A 10,993-nucleotide genomic window follows, 5' to 3' on the forward strand; every position below is an offset into this window, starting at 1 on the left:
TATAAAAATCATTCTAATGGAAATTCTTGTAATTTAAGCTAATATTACATACCATGTATCATATTATTTATTCTAAAAACATAGTGTATCAATATCCTAAACCAACACCACAGTAGAAAAAATTCCCATAACCTACAGAAAAGCAAAAATTGTCAGGGAATGTCAATAAGAGGCAGGTAGGAACACTGGGCCAACCCTCTACCTCCCTGTGTCCCTTGGGTCTGGGCCTTTTCTGCAGCCACAGACCCCAGGCAGCAGCCCTGAGCCTGGCTGATTTGCATAGCCAGCAGCTCTCTCCCTGAGGGGATAAGAGGGGACCAGGAGGAGTTCAGCCTCAGGTGCCAGGACCCCAGCCCCTCACCATGGCCTGGACCCCGCTCCTCCTGGGCCTCCTGGCTCACTACACAGGTGATGTGTCCAGGCTCACAGCAGCCCCAGGCCCAGTGCTCTGGGCCCATCCTGGTCTTGAGTCTGAGCTCAACAGGGCACTCATGTACCCTGAAGGATGGTTATGAAGATGGGGTTCTCAGCAGAACTGAGTTTCTTTGGTACCTGACCTCTCCTTCTCTCTTGCAGGTTCTGTATCTTCCTATGAGGTGAATCAGCCGCCCTCATTATCTGTGAGACCGGGAGGGGAGGCCAAGATGACCTGTGCGGGAAACAACATTGGAAGCAAAGTTGCTTACTGGTACCAGCAGAAGCCAGGCCAGGCCCCTGTGCTCGTCATGTCTAACAGCAACCGGCCCTCGGGGATCCCTGACCGCTTCTCTGGCTCCAACTCTGGCAACCTGGCCACCCTGACCATCAGGGGAGTCCAGGCTGAGGATGAGGCCGACTATTACTGTGCAGCAGCTGGTACCATTGACGGCACCTGGCAGTGAGCACAGTGGCACAGACACTGGGGAAGTGAGACAAGAACCTCTTGCTCTGGCCTGATGCTCACCCTCACTGTGCTCAATAGCTAAGGCCTGGGAGTCAAGCAACTTCCCTGTTCTGATCCTGAACTCAAACAAAGGCTGGTTCTCCGGATCTTCATTTATCCTTCCAAACACAAAACCCTGGAGGACTAGAGCAATAATTTAGTGCGTAAGGCTCTTTCCTTGCATGCAGCCGGCCTAGTTTGATCCCCTGATTCCCATATGGTCCCCTGAGCCCCACCATAAGGGATCCCTGAATATAGAATAGGAGTAAGTCCTGAACATATTCAAGTGGGGCTCAAACCTAAAAATTTAAAAAAGCAAAAACAAAAACAAAAACAAAACATCTTTTTAAACCCTAGATGTCCTGAGTTCCTCAATTCGATGTTTTGAGTTCTTCAACGTTTGTCAACACCTGCTGGTCATGAGTCCCTCCAGCTGCGTCGTGTTCAGTACTGCAGCCGCCACAGATGTAGTTTCTTCACTTCCTCATCCCAGCTGTGTGAGGGGAATTCAGACACCAGGACAGTCTCTGACTCTGAGTGGCCTCTGCCTTATTGTTATTCCTCTAGTCTTGTCCTTTGATGAGACTGCAGGTCTTTCAGTGTTAGAGAAGAACTTCTTGGAAGGAAAAGCACAGGATACAGTCACGTGCTCACTAATTAGAACTGAGATTTATGACACCTGGATTTTTGCTGAGAATTTTTATCAGAAGTTTCTAAAACTTTCATGTCACTGTCTTATGTATATTGGTTCAAACAAATGTCACAGTTACTTGATACCCACTCTTGAATGATTCTTCCTAATCACTTAAACTCCCCCTCCCCTGCCTTTTTGTCCCTCTTCTTCTTGAAGGACAAAAAGGGGGGAAATCTTTTTCCCATATCAGGCCAATTTACTGTATTTGATTTCTCATACATTTTTCTTTATTTTTTCTTTTGGGGACCACACCCAGCAATACTCAGGGGCTACTCCTGGTTCTGTGCTGAGGAATTACTCCTGGCAACTGTCAGGGGACCATATGGGATCCCAGGGATCAAACCTGGGTTGGTCACATGCAAGCCAAGCACACTACCCACTATACTGTCAAACTCCTACACATACATTTTTATACTGAAACTCTCTCATTCTTTGTCTTCCATTAATTTTTCTGCCATTGATTTGTCCAATAAATATGAATTTAAAGGAAAAAATAGTTTTGGGGACCAGAGAGGCAATACAGGGGTTAAGGTTCTTGACTTGCACCCTGTTCATTCAGGTTCGGATCTCCAGAACCACTTCGGTTCTCCTAAACTTCTCTAAGCACTACACCTGATACAGAGCCAGGAATAGTTCCTGAACATTAGTGGGTATGGTCCCAAAACAAAACAGAAAAATTAAAATGCCTCATTTTCTTTTAATAAAGCTTAATAACTTAAGTGGTTAGTTGTTATCTTCCATATTAACTATCATTATTTGTACTAGTGGCAAAACTGGATCAAACCAATATAAATGTATTATAAATTTCATGAGTAATCATGAGTATTGGTTCATGAATACACTATCAATGTTATTTTCTTCTAGAATGCAACAGAATTCCTCTTCAGTGAACTCCCGATTGTCATTCATTTGAATCTCAAGGAAACATTCTCTGGTCTCATAAACATGAATTCTGTAATACAATGTCACCCACCAATCTCATCTCCTTCCTAATTATTATACAAAACCTATTACCTGTCAATGATGGAAGTGAATTTATTTATTTTTTATTTATTTTTATTTTTTTATTTATTTTTTAAAATATTTTTTTGAGTCACCATGTGGAAAGTTACAAAGTTTTCAGGTTTAAATCTCAGTTATACAATGCTCGAATACCCATCCCTTCACCAGTGCACATATTCCACCACCAAGCATCCCAGTATAGCTCCACCCCACACCCCCACATCCCTAATCCCCCCACGCCCCTAGCCCCCCCACCCTTAGCCCCCCTGCCTGTGTAACTAATAAATTTCACTTTACTTTCACTTTGATTGCATTCAATATTTCAACAAAACTCACTATTATTGTTTGGAGAGTCTCTCCCCTAAAGTCAGACCTGCTGAAAAGGAAACATTAGATAATTTGTTTTCCATTGCTGAGGATGAAGAGGTATGAGGTCGAGTGACCACACTTAGCGGCCTCTCGGTTTTGGGTTTCTGTATTTTAGTATTTTAGTAACTAAGTGATGGAAGTGAATTTAAATGGACTCATCACTTGTATCACTTGCCATCCCATTGTTCATTGATTTGCTCCAGCAGGTGCCAGTAACGTCTCTATTCATCCCTATCGCATGTTAGTGTAGCCCTATGGCATCTTCTCACTCTAGGAGCATGAAGAGCATCAAACCGTTCATTCAGAGTCTTGACGAAGAAGTCTGACGATCTCCAGTGGAATCCAGTCAGTAACGGGTCTAGACCGGCGGTCATCTCCAAATCACATTACATTTATGGCCCATCAGATTTTCAACACTTTGGCCAACAAGACAGCATCCCCGATTCTCAATCGTCGACGGAGGTCAAAACTCCAGATTCCTTCTCTCACTTGAGTGAAGCGTGATACTCCAAGCATAGCTATGCTTACTGGACTCATAGTAGTTCTAATTCATATCTTTTAAATTTTTTTTAGTTGTAAAAACAATTGGAAATCATGTGACTTGGAGAGAATTTGTGTAAGCAGCAGACTGACACTCTGTCAGACCCTTCTGGGAAGAAGAGCCAACTGCCCTGTCTGCTGGAGGGAGAACTGCTGGACAGTGCCACCCTGTGAGTTTCCAGGGGGGAAAAGCACTGTGTCTGAACAGGGATACAAGCACTTGGTGACTGAGAACCGTCTCCCCAGTCCAGACATCGGTGGATGGTGAACAAAGGACCAGGGGAATGGAGAAACAGGAACCGGGCCCCAGGCTGGTCAGTAGACAGTGTATTTCTCTCTCTTTTCTACTTCCCTCCATCACTGGGGAAACCTGGGGAAATCAGGAATCATGAAAGTCTGTGATGAGCCCATGGATGACAAGGACACTCATGGCCCACCAGCCTCATAAGGCACCCATCAGCTCCACCTGGAGTCCACTTTTTCTGCCTATTCTGTTAGATGATCTCAGCCACTGGATTTCTTGGGGAAATATGGACTCAAGCCTGAAGCCAGAAATTCTCTTTGCAGGAAAGGAAATCAGCCCTAATCTAACCCAGGTGTTTGGGTCCATCATCTTTCCTTCCCAGAACAGAATTTTAGGAGGTGATGACTAGTGAAGTCAAACAAGTTTATTGGGTTAATAAAGGGAGGGAAGGTGAGAGGAGGATAATATTTCATGCTCAAGAGAAACCACGGGCTTCTCCAGATTGGCAAGCATCAGTACACATTGTAAGCACAAATGTAGGGATCATTTCCCCAGAACAGGGAACTGAGTCAAAGTATGAAGTCCACATCGTATTCAGAAGGGAGATGCGGGAAGCAAGTGTTTGTCTCCCTCTGCCAAGTTCATTTATATAGTTTTCCCAAACTGCGGCCTCCACTCCACAGTTTGTTGCTAGGGTGGTTGCCAAGGAGGACAGCTGGGAGCAGTTGGTGGTCTTCTTCTGATATTCTTCTCTTGACCTTTGTACCAGAGGTAGAGTTTCTCCTCTGGGGTCCAGCTACATCTCTTCTCTGGGATCCGTTCCCATATCTTCAGATGCCGAGAATTCTGCATCTTAATGGCTTTCTGGATACCTGACATGGATCCTTTGTGTTAAAGGTCTTCGTTGCTTCTGGGCCGGTTTAGATTTTAGACACTTTTCCCCATAATACATTACTGGGGCCCTCTTTTATTCCTCCCATGCAACAGATGAAAGGCTTGGTCTATTGTCCTATGTGGAAAACTTCAAAAGAGCAATCTGAGCAGTAAAGGCCCAGTGGATCAATGAGAATGAGCCCTTTCTGATTCTGCATCCTCCCACTCCATCCAACATTTTCAAACTCTTTCATAAAAATGGGCCCCAGCCACTATTCCTACTAACCTCCTGCAAGATAACTTCATTCCAAATCATTCTGCCATTGCCATCTGCTTTCTTGATTCCTGGGATATGTACCAAAAAGACAGACAAGAATGGACTAGATAAATCAGTTACTTCTTTAACGAGAGTTTTCTTGTCTAAGATGATACATGTTAAAAGTTGGAGATATGAGAAAATGGAAACATATACCTTGCTCATGGATAGGGAGAATCAACATTTTCAAAATGGCAATACCCCCCAAAGCATTATACAGATTCAACGCAATCCCTATAAGGATACCCATGGCATTCTTCAAAGAAATGGATCAAGCAATCCTAAAATTCATATGGAACAACAAACGTCCAAGGATAGCTAAAACAATTCTTGGGAAAAAGACGATGGGAGGCATCACCCTCCCCAACCTCAAACTTTACTACAAAGCAGTAACAATTAAAACAGCATGGTACTGGAACAAAGGCAGAGCCATAGACCAATGGAACAGGGTGGAATATCCCTATACACAACCCCAAATGTATGACCATCTAATCTTCGATAAGGGAGCAAGAGATGTGAAGTGGAGCAAGGAAAGTCTCTTTAACAAATGGTGCTGGCACAACTGGACAACCACATGCAAAAAAATGGGCTTAGACCTTGACCTGACACCGTGCACAAAAGTCAGATCAAAATGGATTGATCAGTTACTTTTTAATCAAAAGTTTTCTTGACTAAGATGATGTATGTTAATAGTTGGGGAAGAGGCTGAATTTTCTGTGATTTTGTCTGTCTCTTGAGTATAGGGAAGAGAAGGGAAGGGCAGGATGGAGTAGGGGAGAGATTAGAAGATGTGGAGAGTATGGAGAGAGAGGGAAAGAGGAGGCCGGGGAATATGGATCAGAGGGAGGGATAAAGGGGAAGGAAAGAGAACGGGAGTAGAGGGAAAAGGGGAGGGGCTTGTCATGTGATAAAGCTGAAGGTCCAGACTAACTACAGCTGACTGAGAAGCAGAAAAGGCCAGAACCATCTGTTTCTGCCTGGACATCCTCTGGGACACTTCCCTGTCCTCCACACACCAGGCTGTGGTGTGTGGGGACAACTCACTCTATCGTTTTCTAAATATATCTGCAACACTATAAACCTATGTTGGTGAGAACAGGATGTGGAGTACCTAGAAGCAGGTGGACTCTGCAGGCCTTGGGGGATAAGCCAGTGCAAGTGAGGATTCCCCATGACCTCATGACCTCAAAAGATAGCTCTGCAGTCAGCAAGCACATGATCTGCAAGAGAACACTGATACAAGTGCAGCTTCAGCAGAACCTTACAGGAGCCACAGCCTGACTGAAGCAGGGCATGAAGATAAATGTCCCTGTTCCTGTTTCAAGCTGATGGCTCTTAAAATCAGACTTGAATTTTTATCTGGTAATAACAAGATAGACTAATGACTGATGGTCAGTTGGAGACTTTATTCAGATACAACAATGCTTTTGTAAGGAAAATAATATGTGTGGTACATGTTAATGGAGTGAGGGAGAATGGAGGAGAAGGGAATCAAATTCACATGGGCTACATACCAATATAGTAGATATACGAGGTGAGAAAGCTGGCAATTCTCAAAGAACAAAGGCTATCAATCTATGTAATGAAAAAAATAGTTGAGAAAATAGTCAAGTTAACTCGTCTTGGTCAATGTCTCCTATGGTGAGATATTCCCTTATGATTAGTAGTCACCAAGAGCTCATTGTCAATATCTGACTCTAGGAGTGTCTGGTCCTATGCTGACAGACTGGCCCAGCATCAGGACAGGGCGCCTAAGGGGCTCTTAGCCCCAGAGCTTATTCCTCCTCAGGGGCCATCCGGTCCAGATGGTATAGTGGCGCATTCAGGAAGAACTCTACAGGGCGTACTCAGGATTGTCAACTGTGTCAGATCCAAGGGCATCCACACTGCTGCTCCTCTGAGAACACACTCTGAGCAGTCCATGCCACTCAGCACAGGTGTCAGGGAGGAGGAAACACTGAGAAACCCAGGGAACTAGCTCCATCATCCAGCACCAGGTGCCTTGGCCCTGTAGCCACCCAACCATATTTGTCCCCAGAACAAAATCAGGAGGCAAGTTTGTCCTAAACCGAGTCCCAAGTCCTGCACATTTCATACTCTATACAAGGGCTACTGTCTCCCAGGTGATAAAATAATCTTCACACAATTTCCTCTAGAAAAACTTTTTTGCATCATCTATAGAGGATTATTCATAATAGGCAATACAAAGGAAACTATTATGTTCTGCTTTGAAAATTGGAGTGGTATAATTAGAAATATTGTGGTTGGAAGGTGATATGGTGGTAGATTGGTGTTGGAACATGGAATGTAATCAATTATTATGAAAAACTGTATAAAAACAAAATAAAATTTCAAAAGTAAAATAGAAAAGAAAGAAGCAATGGTGCATCAACATAGCGGAACATTCCATGGTTGTTAGGAAAAACAAAGTCATAAAACTTGATGAGACATGGATAGACATGAAGAGTATCATGCTGAGTCAGTGAGTTAGTGGGACACAGACAAACATACAATGATGGCACTAGTTTGGGGATATAGAAAGCCTAACACAACAACACAGTGTGTGAATAATACCCAAAGACATAGTAAAAAGAGCCAGGAGAAATGGCTGAAAAAAGCCTGTGACAAAAAAGGAGGGAATGCAGTCAGGACAGAGAAGGAACCACTTTGACAATGATAGTTGGAAATGATCACTCTGAACAAAAACTAAGTGCTGAAAAGAGAGAAAGAGAAATACACAATACCTTTTCAGTAAGAATATTGCAAACCACAGTGCCTAAAATAAAATCAGACAGACACACATATAGAAGCCAGACAGACAAACAGACAGAATGTGTCTGCCATAGAGCAGATTTGGAGGTAAGGTAGAGAAGGTGTAAAGGAGGGAAACTGGGAATATTGGAGGTAGAAATGTGCACTGATGAAAGGTTGGGTGTTGGAACAAGTTATGACTGAAACTCAATCATGAATGATTTTGTAACTTTATATCTCATTGCATTTTATAAAGAAATTTGTTTCATCCTAGGCAGTGCTACAGCTGCATTTGAACGATTGTTCATCTATTATGTGAGAATACATTCCTGCCTATCATGTTTATGAAAATTAGAAAGCTTCAGCTCCACATGTGAAAACTGTGCAAATTCAATGGCCTGTCCATGATATTAATAATCCTAATTCTGGGTCCAAGCAGTGGGTCCTCTCATCACCTGCCAAGTCTATTCAAGTGTCCTTATTCATATTTTCAATTTCTCTGAGAACTGAGCCTATGAGGCCCAGGATCCACAGAGAAAATGCTCACTCCTCCTCCTCCCTGGATGCTCCCAAGAGGTAGTGACCAGCCCCTGAGTCCTGTGATCTGAATCTTCCTGGACTTCCTGCTAGGACTTCCCAGTCTCTCCCAAGGCACTGAATGACCACTAGGGGGCAGCCAAGAATCACAGGGTCCAATGGAGCTGGGGTGGGTCAGGGGGACAAGGGGTCTACCTCAAGACAGTTGGAATTTTCAGGGTGCTGGTGTTTAATAACCAACCTCATACCTAAGAAAAAGGTATTTTTTCCTATCACCTCACACTGATGAGCATATTTTTCTACTTTCTTTCTTTCTTTCTTTCTTTCTTTCTTTCTTTCTTTCTTTCTTTCTTTCTTTCTTTCTTTCTTTCTTTCTTTCTTTCTTTCTTTCTTTCTTTTTCACATTGACTGTCTCCTTTTGAATATGAAATTTGCTGTGTGGCAAGTGGCAAGGCCTGTGGTGAAAATGGGGGGGGGGGTGCTCAGGGACTGTGGAACTGTAATGTATTCTAAAGAGACCCTGAAGAACTGTGATGCAGATCAAACCATGCGGTATCAGAGATTGGTCAGCCACTAGAGGGTGCAGGGGGAATCCAGAGCGGTCCTCAGTAATGTTCAGTCCAAAAACACATAGTGCTGGGAATCTCTGTGTGTGTGTGTGTGTGAGAGAGAGAGAGAGAGAGAGAGAGAGAGAGAGAGAGAGAGAGAGAGAGCCACTCCTGGCCATACTCAGGAATTCTGACTTTGCACTCTTGGACAATATTTGGTGACAGGGATGAATCCAACCTGGGCAGGCCGTGCACAGGGAATCACCTCCCTGATGTATTATCTCCCCGTCACAAGATCAGTAATTTTTTGGTCCAGAGAATATTTGCTATCTAGTCTGTTGAATATTTTAATGTCCTTTGGTATCCGGTAACAAGAAGGATCCTCTATTATTTAGTTGAATCAAGTAATAAAGTTGACATTTATCATTATATGATTCTCCCAAAAACTGAAGGAAACCAACCATAAAAAATATTTTAATGAGAAATCCTTGTAATTTGAGCCAACACTTCATACCATATATCAAATTATTTATTCTGAAAAAAAAAAAAGCCAACATGTCAATGCCCTAAACTGCCTCCTAAGCAGACAAAATTCACATAACAGAGAAACAAAAGTGTCAGGGAGATGCCACAAAGCAGCAGGTGGGGATTGCATGCCCAGCCCTCTCCCTTCCTGTGTCCCTTGGGTCTGGGCCCTTTTCTGCAGCCACAGACCCCAGGCAGCAGCCCTGAGCCTGGCTGATTTGCATAGCCAGCAGCTCTCTCCTTGAGGGGATAAGAGGGGACCAGGAGGAGTTCAGCCTCAGGTGCCAGGATCCCAGCCCCTCACCATGGCCTGGACCCCGCTCCTCCTGGGCCTCCTGGCTCACTGCACAGGTGATGTGTCCAGCTCACAGCAGCCCCAGGCCTAGTGCTTTAGAGCCATCCTGGTCCTGAGTCTGAGCTAAGCAGGGCACTGGAGTAGGATTCCCATCACCCTGGTGGGGGTCTCGGCAGAACTGACTTTCTTTTTTACCTGTCCTCTCTTTCTCTTTTGCAGGTTCTGTATATTCGTATAAGCTGATTCAGCCGCCCTCATTATCTGTGAGCTTGGGAGGGGAGGCTAAGTTGACCTGTTCGGGAAACAACATTGGTAGATATGCTGTTCAATGGTACCAGCAGAAGCCAGGCGAGGCCCCTGTGCTGGTCATCTATGTTAATAACAACCGGCCCTCAGGGATCCCTGACCGCTTCTCTGGCTCCAACTCTGGCAACCTGGCCACCCTGACCATCACGGGAGTCCAGGCTGAGGATGAGGCCGACTATCACTGTGCACCAGCTGGTACCATAGATGGCAGCGTGCAGTGAGCACAGTGGCACAGACACTGGGGGAGTGGGACAAGAACCTCCTGTTCTGGCCCGGTGCTCATGCTCACTGTGCTCAATAGCTGAGGTCTGGGGGTCAAGCAACTTCCCTGCTTTGATCGTGATCTCGAACAAGAGTTGGTTCTCTGTGCTCCTGGATCTTCATTTATTTTTCAACACACAAAACCCTTGAAGACTAAAGCAATAATTCAGCAGGTTAGGCCCTTGCCTTGCATGCAGCTGGCCTAGTTTGGTCCTCTGATTCCCATATGGTCCCCTGAGCCCTGCCATGAGTATAGAATAGGAGTAAGTCCTGGGAATAGTCAAGTGGGGCCCAAAACAAACAAACAAACAAACAAAAAAACCTTTTTAAACCCTCGATGTCCTGAGTTCTTCAATTTGACGTTTTGAGTTCTTCAACTTCTGTCAACACCTGCTGGTCCAGAGTCCCTCCAGCTGCGTGTGGGGCAACAGCAGCTGCTTCTGAATCATTTTCTTCACTTCCTTAACCCAGTGGTGTGATGGGAATTCAGACACCAGAAGGACAGTTTCTGACTCTGAGTGGCCCCTGGCTTATTGGGGCCTTTTTGAAATCTCTTTAGTCTTGTCCTTTGATGAGATTGTGTTAGTGAAGAACTCTTTGGAAAGAGAAGCACAAGATACCATCACCTTCTCACTTATTAGAACTGGGATTTATGACACCTGGATTTTTGTATGTTGCTGAGAATTTTTACAGGATGTTTGTAAAACTTCCATGTCACTCTCTTATGTATATTGATTGGAAACAAATGTCACAGTTACATTACACCCACTCTTGAATGATTCTACCTAATCTTTTAAACTCCCCCCCACC

General features: G+C 44.3%; 2 gene segments (V, D, J or C); both read left to right on the forward strand.

Moving 5' to 3' along the window:
• The first annotated feature begins 362 nt into the window (after nt 1–362).
• LOC129407144 (immunoglobulin lambda variable 3-9-like) lies at nt 363–881 on the forward strand. The segment is given in 2 exon segments: nt 363–408; nt 577–881. Coding segments are annotated over 2 exon segments (351 nt in total).
• An 8,745-nt stretch (nt 882–9,626) lies between these two features.
• Nucleotides 9,627–10,143, forward strand: LOC129407145 (immunoglobulin lambda variable 3-21-like). The segment is given in 2 exon segments: nt 9,627–9,672; nt 9,836–10,143. Coding segments are annotated over 2 exon segments (354 nt in total).
• The last annotated feature ends 850 nt before the right edge of the window (nt 10,144–10,993 follow it).

The sequence above is a fragment of the Sorex araneus genome, chromosome 9 (genome assembly GCF_027595985.1).
Source record: "Sorex araneus isolate mSorAra2 chromosome 9, mSorAra2.pri, whole genome shotgun sequence".
NCBI lineage: Eukaryota > Metazoa > Chordata > Mammalia > Eulipotyphla > Soricidae > Sorex > Sorex araneus.